Genomic DNA, 15,367 nt, shown 5'->3' on the forward strand with positions numbered 1-15,367 from the left:
TGCATGTGTGATCTCAGTGGTTTAACTGGGACTTACAAATCTAGTACTATTGCATACTCCCTGAACTGGAGCAAGAGCCCTCAGCAACTTGGAAAAATAAGATGTGAATTAATGGTTAGTAAGTACAGATGGCACTGTGCATACTACACTATTTATTTTTTTCTTTGTTAGTGGTAGTATACTACAAACTGCCAATAAAGATAGAGAAACATTCAGAATAATAATGTTTGTGCGTGATGATATAGATTAAAGGCTGTGAATACAGAACTTCAGCATTGGTGAATCCAAAATTATTTTTTGCCTCCTATATGTAGTCTGAGTATCAGGATATTCACACAAAACAGCAAATTAGGACAAAAAGTAATCCCATTGTCAGCTTGTGTGGGATTCCTCTAACCCAATGCAGAAATCTACAGCCCATCTCATCCTAGAACAGATGTCTAAGATAGGCAGATGTCATGTCTCTGCTGAGTCGAGGGAGAGTCTGAGCAACTCACTCAAATGTAACTGTTCCTAGTCTATACATGCAAAGACATGATACTGTTGATCTCATTCCTCCTCGTGCTTAGATTTTCCTGTTCTGTAAAAAAACATTTGTTCTTATCAGCCTGTGTATAACTAAATCCATGACACCTAAGGCTGCGTAACACTGGGATCAAAATAATATAATTAACATTGTTTTGAAACTTTTTTCCAATGACATCAAACCTCATGCTCTAAAGGTTTCCATGCTATTTCAGTTAAAAGTCTTGGAAGTCATACAAACAGACAAATATTAGTATATACATACTTTATATATTTAAAAAACTGTTATTAAACAATCATATAAACATTGCTTGCATAGAATTGGTCAATCACATCTGTAGTACAAGGCACTTCAAAAAAGAAAACTTACCTTTGAACCCGGCTGCACAATGACATGAAAAGTGTCCAATTAAATCCATACAGGTAGCTCCATTTTTGCAAGGTGAACTTGAGCATTCATTAATTTCAGCTTCACAGAGGAGTCCTTCATATCCAGGCACACAGTTGCAGCTGTAATTATGCAAGTTGTCTTGGCAGAAACCATGCTCAGAACACTGGTTTCCAATGCAATTGTCTATATCAAGTTCACAAAATGTGCCCGTGTAACCAAGGGGACATATGCACCTGTTATTGTAATGAGAGGAGAAAAAAACCCACAACCAACCAAACAAAAAAAATAGTCTTGAATAGATACGTAAATAACAACAAATAATGTTAACAATACTTTCACTTTGAATTATTCGCAAATTAATTGCAATTTTTTTCAGTCTTCTTTACATTTAATTGTCACAAAGTAGCTTGGTTTCACATAGACTAATTGCAGTTATTAAATGGAATGCACAATAACCAAAATCTTAGCTATTTAAATGGGACAAAGTAGTAGCTATACAGTTTTTAATACCAAGCTTACAGTGACAATATTCGAATAGAATACTAGTACAAATTGTGAGTATTATGCATTTTAAGAATTTCTTTTATGAAAATTATTAGACGTTTGCTACAATGTCTTTAAGAGAAAAAAACAATACTAGATTCTGTTTGCTCTGGACATTAAATCAGCATAAAAATGCTTTATCATTAGATGCAAAGGTTGCAATTTCTGTCTGTAGGTGAAAAAAAATAACAATCTATACAATTTTAAAGAAATTGAGCTGGGTACTTTTTCCCATAATGTAGGATGACATTCAAATTGCAGAAGACCAGAGATTTTTTATGCTTCTTTTTCTCTTTTTTTTTTTTTTTTTTTAATGTGTGAATGAAAACAAAGCTGGATTATCTCATAGCCGATCCAAATCTCATAGAATTAAAAAATTAGAAAATCCCTTGTATTTGGCAATATTTTCTTCAATTGATCCTTCCCTTATCATGTCCAGAGGTGTCCTCACATGAGAGGAGATAATTTTACAATCATCTTACGTATTCTGGGTCCATAGAGATGTTATCTAGAAGCTGAAAGGAACTAACATGTTAAGGAAACCTTGATTATAGCAATTTTCTCTACCAATCCATCTGGCAGAAAGGATATTTTTTCTTTATTTTTAATGGAAGCAAATGTTCTTATGGCTGTTCACTTCAGTCCTTGCTTATTATTCCTGCATTTTTATGTTAGACTTTTGGGAATTTCCACTTAGATATTTTTAGATCCCTATCAAATTTCCAACAGGATAATTGCAAGTCAGTAGGAAAAAGACCCCATGTAAGATTGTGTACAGAAAGGATCCTATAAAAGGTAGCATGATGATTTTGAATGCCATTTCACAAAAGCTTTTTGCAATATAACTTTTGGACTAACAAAGTTATAACCATGTCCACCACTGGTATACATTGTTCTCTGTTCAGTTAGGCTCTAATTTTGCCTGCAGTTCTTCTTGGCAAGAGAGAATTTGAAAGACCAAATAACTTTGTGTACAAACTGGAGATCAACAGAGGCAGGATGCTGTGGGAGCTCCATCTATTGTAATACTAATGAAATACTCCTGAAGAAAAAAGAAGAGGGAAAAGAGATATCTATAAAATGAATAGATCCTATTGTTTAATCCATTTTTTTTTCTCCAAGGTAATTGGTGGACATTAGTACAGCTCTGAGTGTTCAAGAGTAGCTTCAGAGCAGGTAGAAAATTAGGCAATTTTTCCTTTTCATGCTGTGACTAAAAGAAGCCTACAGTAAAGAAAGTGTCCTCGTAAGGATACATTATTGGTTGTTATGTGGAACTCTACAGTGGACTGAGTTTAGAGGTGGTTTAGTCATTTTCTTATAATTAAAGAAAATTTAATCTATGGAAAAGCCAGGTACTATTAGAAAATAAAATGATTAATTCTTTAAATAGCACAATCATCAAGTTATTGAGCAAAATTATTGTTATTTTTATATGTATATAAACAAATACCAGCTGCTTTCAGGAAGGTCTAGGCTTCCCAGTTAGACTTTTGTTGACTTTGTGTTGTCTTCATGCCTGGGAATTTTTTTTTAATACCTGAGGCCTGGCATTGTGCTCCATTGTGTCTCGAGGTGCAGCTGTATAACAATTTTATATGGATCAGATAAGGGGAAACTTCCTGGCTGTTTCAAACTGTAGTGTTTTGTATCACATTGCAGAGAAGTATCAGAACATGTAAAATTGATGAATTTCAATTCAAACTAAATCAGTAGATGTGCTCCTCAGAGTACAGCCGATGCACATCAACTGCTAATGTGCTTCTAGCCCATGAACCAAAATAGAGCTTGCTTGAAGTAAGCCCTCCATATCTTGTATAGTGTGTCTATGAGTTCTGTAGCAGCACCATTTTTGCTTTACAGATCCATTGCTACTGCACTGCAGTACCTACACAAGAAAGTATAGCTACGGTATTCTCTCTTCTAACCTTGGTCACTCCTTAACAAAGGAGAAATTTTCCTCTCTTGAGAACTCCAGCTGATTCTGATTCTCACTTTTTTAAAGGAATGAAATTCACATGGATCTTCTCATACAGTTGCTTTACAGCTAAATGTAAATGTTGATTTACATAAAAATGCAAAGCACGTGCACTTTTAGTCACTTTTAGCTGAACGGTTTCTGAATCCACCAACAATAAAGCTTCAGTATGGAAACAACAGCCATACTGTTGTTTTCTGGTGCAGTTAATCAGCTTGTTTCCTTCATTAAATTTTATGTAGCCAAAAAATATTTTTTTACAGTAATGATTAGTGTGTGCATTGTGAAAATGCAACTATTCTATCTTTCTTTGAAAACATGGCTCTTAGTAATATTGAATAGAATATTTAATCTACAGCTCTCCTTAACAGGAAAGAGAGGATAAAGAGAAGGAATTTTCTATCATTTCCTTACTATTTCTGGTTGTGTAGCTTATCTTTAGAGACCACAGAACTATACAGGAACAGATGTAAAAGAGAATCTTCTAGTTTCAGTTTCATGTTTCTGATTCCATACTACAAACAATGATGTTATGAGTAGCATATTTTTCAGTGCTTCAGTGTCTGAAGAAATCTAAACCAACTGAGAATGGAATGTCTTTTGATTTTCCTGGTGAAATTATAACTGGATATCTTCCAATTTAATATGGCTTGTCTCCTGTAGCAGATAAATCAAGACTCTTGATTTCATATTATTGCTCAGGAAAAATAAAATAATGATGTTTTCTCTTGTCACTTCATTGTGAAAACTTTACTTGGTTTAGCTATTAAGTATAGGTTACTGCTTTCTTGAATATATACGAGCTGTTGTGGTTAGTTTATTGTTTTCTTTTATTTGTTCTTGTTGCTGGTTGTTCGTCTTTGTTTGTCTGTTTGTTTTCTCCAATATAAACATAATTAGAAAATAACTTTAAAACTGGATCTTCATGTCATGTGAAACAATGTGGCTGACATGCAGCTAGTCAAGCCCAAATCTGTGACAGTGGCCCAAAACACTGTAAAACTACAAACTAACGATGCAGAAATAGGTTTTGTTCTGTTACTATTTGCCAAACACATACATTAATGCAGACAGGAGTATTCTAGTCCTCTAAATAACAACTTAATTTCTTACTGTGTGTTGAGGATTAAAACATCTAAGAATCATTCATTCATTGTTTATAATTCAAACTCAGGTTTAGAGGTGATAGGATCTAGAAGTTCAATAAATTCCTTACAAGCAATTTACAACAATCTACACCAAATTCTAAGGACATGTTTACGAATAACTTTAGTACATAACATCATATATGGAAAATCTAAAAAGAAAGGCTAACATTTATTAGTAATAATCTTTATTTAGCCTTTATTTTAAACCTGTACTTTATGATGTGTCTATTTTTCAAAAAACAAGCTATTTTTACACAGTAAAAGTCTAAACTAGTCAGGTCCTTAAATTTGGTGCATTTTTGTTAATTTAACAGCATTAACATATAATACTTACCACTTGCAGTGATGCATTAAATATTCAACAGTACTACGCAAAAAAGTAGACATGGATTGCACTGCACTTATTTCTTAAATTTAATGTGTAATAGTGTAAGTGCAGTTCTGTGGGCTTTGGATATCAGCATCTGACTGCATTTATTTGTAGCTTTAACATTTTGGTAAAATTCTAAATGATCCAAGATGTTTAATAAATGTTATCATTTCATCACCAAGTCAATTTATGAAATGGATCTTGAACACAGTTTTGTTAAACAACTGTGCCAGTATTACACTGACATAGCTGAACTTCAAATATCTTTTCCTCTCTGTCTTAGAAATAGTATCAAGACCAATGATCTCGAAATAATTAAGTCTTTTACACTTGTAGTAGGAAAAATAATATCACCATATTAGATTTTAATGAATATGACCTTGCATTAATACTTTGGCAACACTAAAATACTGAACATGACATAAAAAAGCTTTGAATCATGGATTGATTTGCAGTTTTAATTTTCTGCAAAGCTGAAATACTTCTCTACAATAAATTAAAAAAGAATTTGTATACAGATGTATACAATACCAGAATTTCTATTCGTGAGTAATTCTGTAGCTCAGGAAACATGATTTTTGCCCTTATCAGAGGGATGCCCCAGCTGTGTGCTGGCACTTCAGTGCAGGGGCTCAGCCTTATCATGGCCTGAGCTGGGTTCCAATGGTACAACCGAGTGACTGCTGCCTCCCTGCTCCAGCTTCAGCTCCGGGAATGGTCCTGCTGGGAACGGGGGCGCATCTCCCAGCGAAGACCGGAAGATGCTAATGATACACCCCAACTATTTCTTAAGGCTAAAATGTCAACCTTAGAAACTGGGGCAATGTTGAAAGGATGAGCATGGCACCAAAGAAAGGTTAATGAGGAAGAAGGTTTGTGTTAACATGAATGGGAACAACAATAACTTCTCAGCCTCATGTATGTCCTCTTTTGTCCATAGCAAGATTTGTGGTGTAGCAGATCATAGGGGTGGAAACCAATACTTGAATATTTTTGCTACAAGCATGGATTTTAGTAGTTAATACCAAACTCAAGCCAGAGTTACCCTATTGTGGATTACTTTGATCCTACACATATCATGCAGATGACTGTTTGTTGATACTCCACTGTCTAAATCTAGATAACATTGCACAATAATTTGATATGCCTGTGAAATAAATGTTAAATGGAGATTTAGATAGGCCAGGCATAGAGTTTAGTCTAAGAAGGAACATGTTACTCAAATGCAGATGGCTATGGCATAGCTACACTGTGTTCCTACCAACATTCAGTAGGATGTGTGCAGGTGAGTAAGTTGGTACTAGTTAGTTCAGGCAGGGCAGCTGTCACAATGTCACTACAGACTGCATACACTGAAGAGATGTAGTGCAACTTGTGCCGTTGAGTAAATAGCTGTGTACAACAAATGAATCTTTAAAATGACTGAAAAAAGCCAAAGACCAGGCTGAAGATGTGGCTATGCTGATCTTTGCTAGGAGATGTCCCAGCTATTTTCTGTTTTGAGACAGAAGACACATAGCAGCACTGAAGCTTGGCATTAGCACAGACTTCCCAGTATCCCTCCACTTTGTTTTTAAATAAATGTGGGATTTGTTATTATAGTAGCCCAGGAAGATTAACTGCATTTATTCAGAATTAATTATTTTGTTTTCTAGTTGAAATATAAACTTCACGCACATTCATAAATGGAATAAAAAGTTACTTAGTTTGACTTTAGCTTTTTGTAAGCATCTGTATTCTCTGCAGAAAAGCTATTGTATAACTTATTACAGAGATGTTCCCTAAGAAATTGCAACATATATTCATCTACCTGCTGGAGTTGTAGCAAAGACAGGAAAAGTATTTTTCCTCTTTCTCTAGTTGAAGAAGCCTATTATTGCTACAGAAAACTGTGTAGTTCATAGCACTAACTTTATATGGCACTGTCAACTAGGTCCTGCAGTCAAATTGCCTATATAGTATAGGATGAATAAACTTGAAAATGGAAAATTAAATATAAAAAATAACCTAATCAAGCAGCTTAATTTAAACAGCTGGCAGATAATTTAAAAAGTTAAGGATTAATAAAGCAATAGAAGCTTTAAATTTTGTGATACCGAAAAGTTATCTAAATTATGTTTACTTTTCATAATCTTGCTGGCAGCATGCAAAGGAGTGATTCATATTCTAAAGCATTTTATTTAGCAGTGTGTCACTAGGTGAGGCTTTACTCTTTTGTAGTGAGATTAATTAAAGATAAAATTATACAGTCTGAAATTTATATACTGAACAACGAAAATGAGTTCACAATTCAAGCTTTGCTGTACACCAAATCTAACTTCTTAATGGGAAGTTTTCCTGCATAATAACTCATGAAATGCTGACCTCAGAGCTGTATCTATAGACTAAAATATATTTTAAAAACATATTAGTTTATCATGAGCTTTTCAACAATGGTAAATCCTACAATACAGCTTCTTCAAATGTCTTAATCTAATAGTTATCAATCTTTGTTGCTGAGCTTTCCCAGGGCTTTGATAAGTGTAGAACTTCATCTGAATAGACTGGACTGAAGAAACCGGACTGAAGAAACAAGAGAAACAGGACAAGTATTGGAACCTACATCGAATTTTAAATTCTGGGTTTTTTTCCCTCTGTTACTCCCCTTCACTAAATAGAGTACTGTAAAATATCTATTAGGATTTATTTCAGTTAGGATCTTAGTTGTCCAAAACATAATGATGGCAAGGAATAGATTTACAAGAGTGAAGAAAATAGAATAATAAAATCCCCCTTGGATTTTAAACCAGAAGGATCAACTCCTTGAAGAGTTCTTTTACTTTAATTATTCATTAAATGCTTCTCATTGGGCCATGTAAAATCAGTTTTTCGCTCCCTTCTCCTACTGCAGTGAACCAATAGAACTCCTTTTGAAAGGAAGGTTCAAATACTTTTTTATGTAACACTGTCTATTTGCCGAGGTAATTAATTTTCTCTGTTTTTTTCTCTCAGGTATATATGACCAAAAGTAAAGACATTATTTTGGTGCGTGGATGCAATTGGTCTATTGCATGGTATCTGCCAGATTAGGCATATTGACAGTTACACCATGAACCCAGTGCCAGGCGCAGTAATTCTTTGGAGAAGTTACCACTTTAAATGCATGCTGATTAACTTATGATATCTCAAAGAGCACAGACTCAGCTGGAAGTGCAATAATTCATTTGAATTAATAAGAGGTTTTGTGTCAGTGTGATTGAGGCTACTTTCATTGTAAGAAAAGGCTCACTAAACCAAAGGAGTTAAACTCCTAAGACTTATTACTGTGATTATGTTTCTTCTATTATGTAGCCTTACTGAGTGTTATACTTTTTCATAGTTTTAAAGTCCCCCTCCTTCACCCAGAGCAATTCCCCATCCTAGACTCAAAGGAAATTCTCTGCATATATTAAATATACACCTATATGACACTACTGTCTGGACCAGGAACAGTAATTTCAAAATGGGATGGAAAAAAATATGCCATGGTAAGGAGAGGGAAAGTTAAAAAAATTGCATACAGCTGAGTGTTTTATTTCTAATCTGGAGAAACCTTACAGCTTGTGGACCAAGAGGGAGATGTTCTTGAAGCTGAGCTGGATACTTTCCATGCTTTCATGGTCTTACCATTACTACAACAGCCACCACTGGAATGATATATTTTGACCAAAGTTTAATAATTAGTTTAGAAGTTAAGATTTCTTAACTAGGAGAAAAGCCTAGAGTTTACACTAATTTTCCATAAATTAAAAACAACAACAAGAAACAAGCAAACAAACAAAAAAATATATAACATTTTGGCTTACTTAATAAGTGGAGGAGATAAAGGTACCTTTAAGTGTTGTTTTGAATGACTATAATAGCTTTAAAGATGGATCTCAGTAGGGTCATTAATGGCACTTACATGTCTAACTCTCTATATATTCTTCTGACAGTTTTCTTATGTCTCCCTGAAACTACTTTGCATCAAATACAGCTCTTGATAACTGCCTTATCAAAAATGATACCATTTTAGGACAGAGATGTAAATTGCAAGAGTGTTTCAAAAACGTTCATTTCCTCTCCTATTCTTTTGGTTTTAATGATGTATTGGATGGGGAAATGACAATTTCACTTGCTGACAATAACTCTTGTGAAATTCTATTATTTTTAAGGAAGGAGTAGTTCAGTTCTCTTAAAAAAATGCTTCACTGTCATTGAGAAACAGCAATCCTGTGTTGACAGAGCAGGTGTTATACAGTAAACACTCTGCCCAGTATTTTTGCAAAATAATCAATTGTGTTTCTGTAGGGTCAGGTCCTCTGATAACAAAACTGTCTGTTAACATATCTAGGATCAGGATCTTAATGGTATGTATTCTTGTTCCTTAAATAAATGGACTGATCTGTCAATTTGATTTGTTTTTCAAAGACTGAAAAGGTAAGAATTGTTTTCTTTCAGTAGCCTGCGTCTGGATTAGCCAGCTAAATTCAAAAGGTCTTGTTTTACTAGAAGTCTTCAGACCTACTAATTTCTCCATAAATGCTAGTGGATTTTGTAAAGCAAACATGGCTTAGTTCTCCTATCAGAATTGTTTTCCTCATGCAGAAAGGAAAACCACAGATGTATCAGCCAAATAAAATGTCAAAATTCTGACTGATTTGGGAGCTGACTGCAAGCTGGCAAAAAAGAAGGATATCGACTTTGTAAGGACTCTGTGGCAAAAATTCCTTCTAACTTGAGTATATTGAGAATCATATACTTATGTCTGTGTGCTTATTTGGGGATTTCAGTTACTATTACAGAAGATCCTACAAAACCAGAGATGGAGTGGAAGAGATTTTTAATTACTTCTATTTTAACTTTGTCCACTCTTGCAACCTTTTCTAAATAGAAACATTAAAGCATATTAATTACAATGCTTCTAAGTACAGGGCACAGCATAAAATTAGAGCCTTTCAAAATACATTTGCCGACATTATGAAGAGATTTTAGTTATTCTGCTTTTTTCTAGAGGAAAAATAAATAATTCAACTCTGATAAGAACAGCTGAACTCTGCTTATTGAAGAAATCCTTTTCCATTTATTTTTCCCCATACTTTTATACAGTCTCAGTTTCAAATTTCCAGACCATGTTACAGCTCACTAAGAAAGCACATACTTGACAGTTTTGTCAATAGCTAAAAAAAAATAGCCACAGGGAACTCAGCATTTCAAATATTCACTTGAAAATTATAATTCAGCTTTCAATAAGAGAAATCACTCCATGTCACATAGCAGGCTCATGGAGTGAATTTTACAAAACTGATGATTTATTTAACTGAGGTTTTACATAGTTGGTTTAACTACTTTGTCCAGCAAAGAGGAGTGTTTGTGAGGCCTTCCTGTGCAATACTCTCAGACTACAGTCTTATTGAATGTGCATGCTTATTGAAAGTTAATACCCAAGGCCTTTTATAATCTGAGAAAAATGTTACTGCAACAGCAACTCCCATTGTAATTTTTGTTGAAAGAAAACATACCTTCATATGGCATAGACTTATTTGTGAAGGAATGTATAGAAAGCATCATGTTAGTACCTGTATTTATTAATTCCATCTTCACATGTGGCTCCATGTTGGCACTGGTTTACCTCACAGTCATTAATATTCTCCAGGCATCTTTGTCCTGTCCATCCAAGAGCACAGACACAGTGAGATGTCTGGTTTTCTTCATTGTAGAAGCAGCTGCCTCCATTTCCACATACCTGAAGATGAGATGTACAAATATATAAAGAGTTTTTTCTCTACCTGTTGGGTTTTTTTCCCCAAAGAGTTTAACTGAATAAGCTGATGGTAATATATATGGTTATTTAATGTTTTTATGTTGCAATATTACAAAAGACAGATCTCCAAGAACCTAAAATACTGAATGTCATTAAATCAATATATCAATTTATTGTTTAGTTGGAAAGAGGCATTTATGATTCAATTTAATAGTGCCGATTTCAGAACTGACCTTAAAATGTTTTCTTATTTTAAGATGGAAGATGGTAAACTAGCCCATTATTTTTCCATTGAAAGATTAAAACAACTGTTCCTGTGCTTAAAATCTATGTATAATTTAATGGAATTTGTGGCTATTGGGAAAAAAAATACGGAATATTTTTTTAAATTTTAATTATAATTCTGATTCACAACTTGTCCTTGAATCTTTTTTATTTTAATATATATATATTACATCTATTCTCTTGAAAGACCAAAACCTTCTTTCTTTTTGACTTACAGATATTGAAAAATTAATAAACCTAGACTGGAACACCATTTATTTTCTTATAGCTTTTATTTTCTAATACTATTTACTAAACCAGTATTTCCCATATACTTCAAAAATTACAGGAAGTTCTAGTTTGGAATGAATACTCCTTTCTTCATTTTACTTTTAAAGTCCCATTTTATTTCCATGAAAATTGTGCTAGTGTAAAAATGAATAACTACATTTTCATTTCAAAGTAATTAAGACCTCTCCTTCTAATCAATTGGTTTCTAAAGAAAATGGTGTCTAGAAGATGAGCTAATGTACTAGTACTTCAGTTTGGTTGAGTCTGAATATCTTTATAATGTCATTAAGATTTGTAATAATAACAGTTCTTGGCAGAAATCCTCTAATATTCATTTGTCTTTGATTAAGTTTTAAATTGACCTTAAAATTAAGAGATCTTTGCTATGCTCTCAGTACTGAATTTAGGACTTAATTTTGGATTCTTTTTCAATAGAACAACTTATTGAAGAAAAACACTGCTCAATATAAATGCAAAGAAAACTCTTCTGTGTATAGTTTTGGAAATGTTCTCTTTTTTTATTTTTGTGTGTCTTCTTAATTTTTTATTTATATATTTCTGCAGAATTTTGTCCTGAGACTTAGTATTTTCTCAAAGCTCAAATAAGCTTACACTCAAGAAAACCTTCTACAAAAAAACTTAGATGATTAAGACAAAAGTATATTTCAATATTGCCACAATATTACATTCATTATGTTCTTGTGCTGTTCTGATAATTTATAGCGTGAAGAAAGTTGTTACCCTTTAAGATTGTCTTACAAGACAAAAATATCAGAATTTCAATAAATATTTGCTAAAAAGTCCAGAATTAATTATGAACATAAAACATAGAAAAGTATGATTAATATGAAAGAATCACTCTGCTTAATTTAAATGCTTGTAGGTTTAACTTTTACCTACGTTGTAGATACTATTGAATTATTCCTTGTGCAGCAAATGCTACAATCCTTAGATTACCTGTAAGCAGAACCTGGTACCTTTCTTGGTCTCCATAAATATGTTAGTTCTCCTAATTTCTGCATAGTCAGTTCCACTATGTTTCCTTTTATCCAATTTTGCAACTCTGGCTGCTGACAATTAAGCATTTTTTTTTCATTCCGTAAGTGTAGTACGTATTGTTAACGTGGTTTCTAAGAAGCAAACTTTGTAGACAACTATATAGAAAATATATTTCTACAGATGGCTATGTTGCTCAGCATCTAAAACCCTACCTGTAATGTTTACTAGCACTAGTAATTGAAAAGTCATTGAATTTTTTTTATTTTGGAGATTAATTTCAAACGACAATCCTGAAGTTTACAGATGTCACTTGTCCTTTGCAAATACACACACTAGATTCCATCCTACTTTTCCAGATCATTTCTCCAAGGTGGTTTCAGATTGAGTTTTATCATGTATAATCTTCTCTACCATTCAGAAAAAAAACACTGAGTGGAACTGAGAGCAAGTCAGGCCCTTGAAGAACACTCCTCACTGTTTCCCTTGGATATTTGTCCAGGAAACTAGTGCTAGGAAAACTGGGTATAAATATCTGCTTTACATCAAGCTGGAGCATGTGCATTGTTTCACTAGCTTGCTTATGAGATTACTACATGAGAAGTTGATCTATTTCAACTTTTGTAAAAGCTTTTTACTTTTCCACTTCTATTCTTGTTATAGAAAGAAAATAAATTGTCTTGAAATTATGCACTTCTGGCAATTTCTGGTTAACTACCCCTCCCTTTGACTTTTTTTTTTTTACTTTCTCACAAATTGCACTTTTACCAGAAACTTTAAATGGATTGATTATAATTATTAGGTTGGTGAAAAAGTAATTGTGGGTTTGGACCATGAATTTTAAATAATTATAGCTAGGTTCAAACACATTTTTATTAATCAAAATAGGAACCATTACAATCAACACATTTTTGGCAACAAGAAATAAGTTTGCTTATTCTTGTAGTGTAAAAATCAGTGCTTTGGGAATCAATGAACTCTTGGAAAGCATTTTCTGCATCCTACTGGTTGTGGAAGAATTTTCCCTGCAAAAAGTTGTCGAGATGCTTGAAGAGGTGATAGTCAGTTGGTGAGAGATCAGGTGAATAGGGCGGATAAGGCAAAACTTCGTAGCCAAATTTCTTCAATTTTTGAAGTGTTGGTTGTGAGACGTACAGCCGGACATTGTCATGGATAAGAATTGGACCCTTTCTGTTTACCAATGCTGGCTGCAGGCATTGCAGTTTTCAGTGCATCTCATCAATTTGCTGAGTTGTTGATATTGCGAGTTGTATCTGCTGCTTTATGACCCATTTTGAACTCAAATAAGAAAATTGCTCAAATTTGCTTTTTGTCTAACATCATTTCCATAGGCTAAAATAAATATAAAATAAACATCAATAAATAAGTCAGCAGAAAAAAAAAATAAGACAAGAAAAGTGCATTAAAATTATGTATAACATAACCACATTTATTTAAGAATGTATTCTAATATCAAATGGCAAATTTCAACAATGCAAAAACCACAATTACTTTTGCACAAACCTAGTTTCCTTTAGATAAATAAAAAAAGCTTTATTTCTGAATATATAAATGCATATAATCATATAAGATATAATGTCTGTTTTTTCCTGCTTTTCCTGTTTTCACTATCCTGTGTAGGTTCTCAAAGATAAACACCTAGTGATTCAAAGACAGTCTGCTCCAAATTTTTTTGTGAAGTTTCCCAGAGCAATCTTCTGTTAAAGCATCTAGGTATTTTCCATCTTCTTTGATTGTTGGAAAGTTTACCTTGAACCAAGAAGGCATATCTTGAAAACGACACCAAGATTTGAATTCCACAAGCCTCTCTTCACACATAAATGCATTAAACAGATTGAAAAAAATACACACATACAAATTGTTATTATGAAGGCATATTAAAATCTGTTTAGATTGAACTATCGGTGTAGTATTTGCAATATGACAGAACTCTAATCTGAAATTCAAACATCACATCATGTCATATACTTCACAAGCAACACAGATTTGCTGAAGAGACAGTTACTCGCAGGTACAACTTCAAGGGTAACCAGAAAAGCCTTATTTCTAGCTTTCAAGATCTTTTAGGTGGTTTTTTTCCTTCTAATAAATCAAGCCCAAAGAAATCAAAATGAGCGTCCATTCTTTAATTTTTTCACTCTTCCATGATTTATGTGATTGCCTTACTTTTACAGATGAGGCAACTGTATAAACTTGCACACCATGTAAGAACCAGCACAAGCATGAAAGTGGCAGCTCTTCTAAACACTAAGTATGCATTCAGCCCATGGATCTTTCCATTCAGAAGGTTGGAACTGCGATCCTGATTGCAAATGTAACAAGGTAACTTGGAATAATTTGGCCTATAAAAAGAGAAAACCACTTCCAAGTAAATTATGCAAGTGGAGCTCAATAATGTAGTTTGACACAACTTTAGAACCATAAAGATGTAAATAGACACTGAGAGGACTTTTCAGAGATGGTTTAGTTCATATGGGGATTATTTTTAACAAACCAAGTTGATGCCCACTAAGTATGTCTGTTTACATTTTAAAACTGAAAATAGAATTTAAAAATAACTGAACGGTATTTTGTAACTCCTATGATTACTTTTAAGAAACAGCAACCATTGACCAACATTTTGAAGTTCCCACAGTTACTGTCATAATTTCAAATACTTTCTTAAGAAATGCTAATGGAACCTATGATTTTGTAAGCTTGCTAACAGAATTTTGAAAAACTAGTGTTTTAAGAGAAGCAATAAAATGGCTCGAAAGGGCTTAGCCACAGCCACTAAAAATAATTGCATATATTAGCATCCCTTCACATTTGTGATTGTTTGGGTCACAGGTCGGCTTTTGAAGTAAATAATCTGTCCAGGGATGTGGTGGAGTTCCCATCACTGGAGGTTTTAAAGATGCAATTGGACTGGGTGCTAAATAATCTCACCTAGCCTTCCTTTCCCACAAAAGTTCAGACTAGAAGGTCTTTTGAGATCCCTTCCAACCTCGTCTGCTCTGTGATTCTGAAGTTCTATGATCTATGTTCAGTAAGTTGCACTACAGTTATTTTTTGTTACCATTGGTCTTATCAATTCTCT

The 15,367-nt window shown here is 33.6% G+C and overlaps 1 protein-coding gene across 1 annotated transcript in view; it reads right to left on the reverse strand.

Moving 5' to 3' along the window:
• EYS (eyes shut homolog) overlaps nt 1–15,367 on the reverse strand; it is an 826,250-nt gene that overhangs the window by 707,241 nt on the left and 103,642 nt on the right. Inside the window, exons 9-10 of the mRNA XM_065631328.1 lie at nt 10,532–10,698; nt 896–1,149 (exon numbers count right to left, since the gene is read on the reverse strand). Coding sequence (XP_065487400.1) covers nt 896–1,149; nt 10,532–10,698 — 421 coding nt within the window. The remainder of the gene's footprint in view (nt 1–895; nt 1,150–10,531; nt 10,699–15,367) is intronic.

The sequence above is a fragment of the Caloenas nicobarica genome, chromosome 3 (assembly GCF_036013445.1).
Source record: "Caloenas nicobarica isolate bCalNic1 chromosome 3, bCalNic1.hap1, whole genome shotgun sequence".
NCBI lineage: Eukaryota > Metazoa > Chordata > Aves > Columbiformes > Columbidae > Caloenas > Caloenas nicobarica.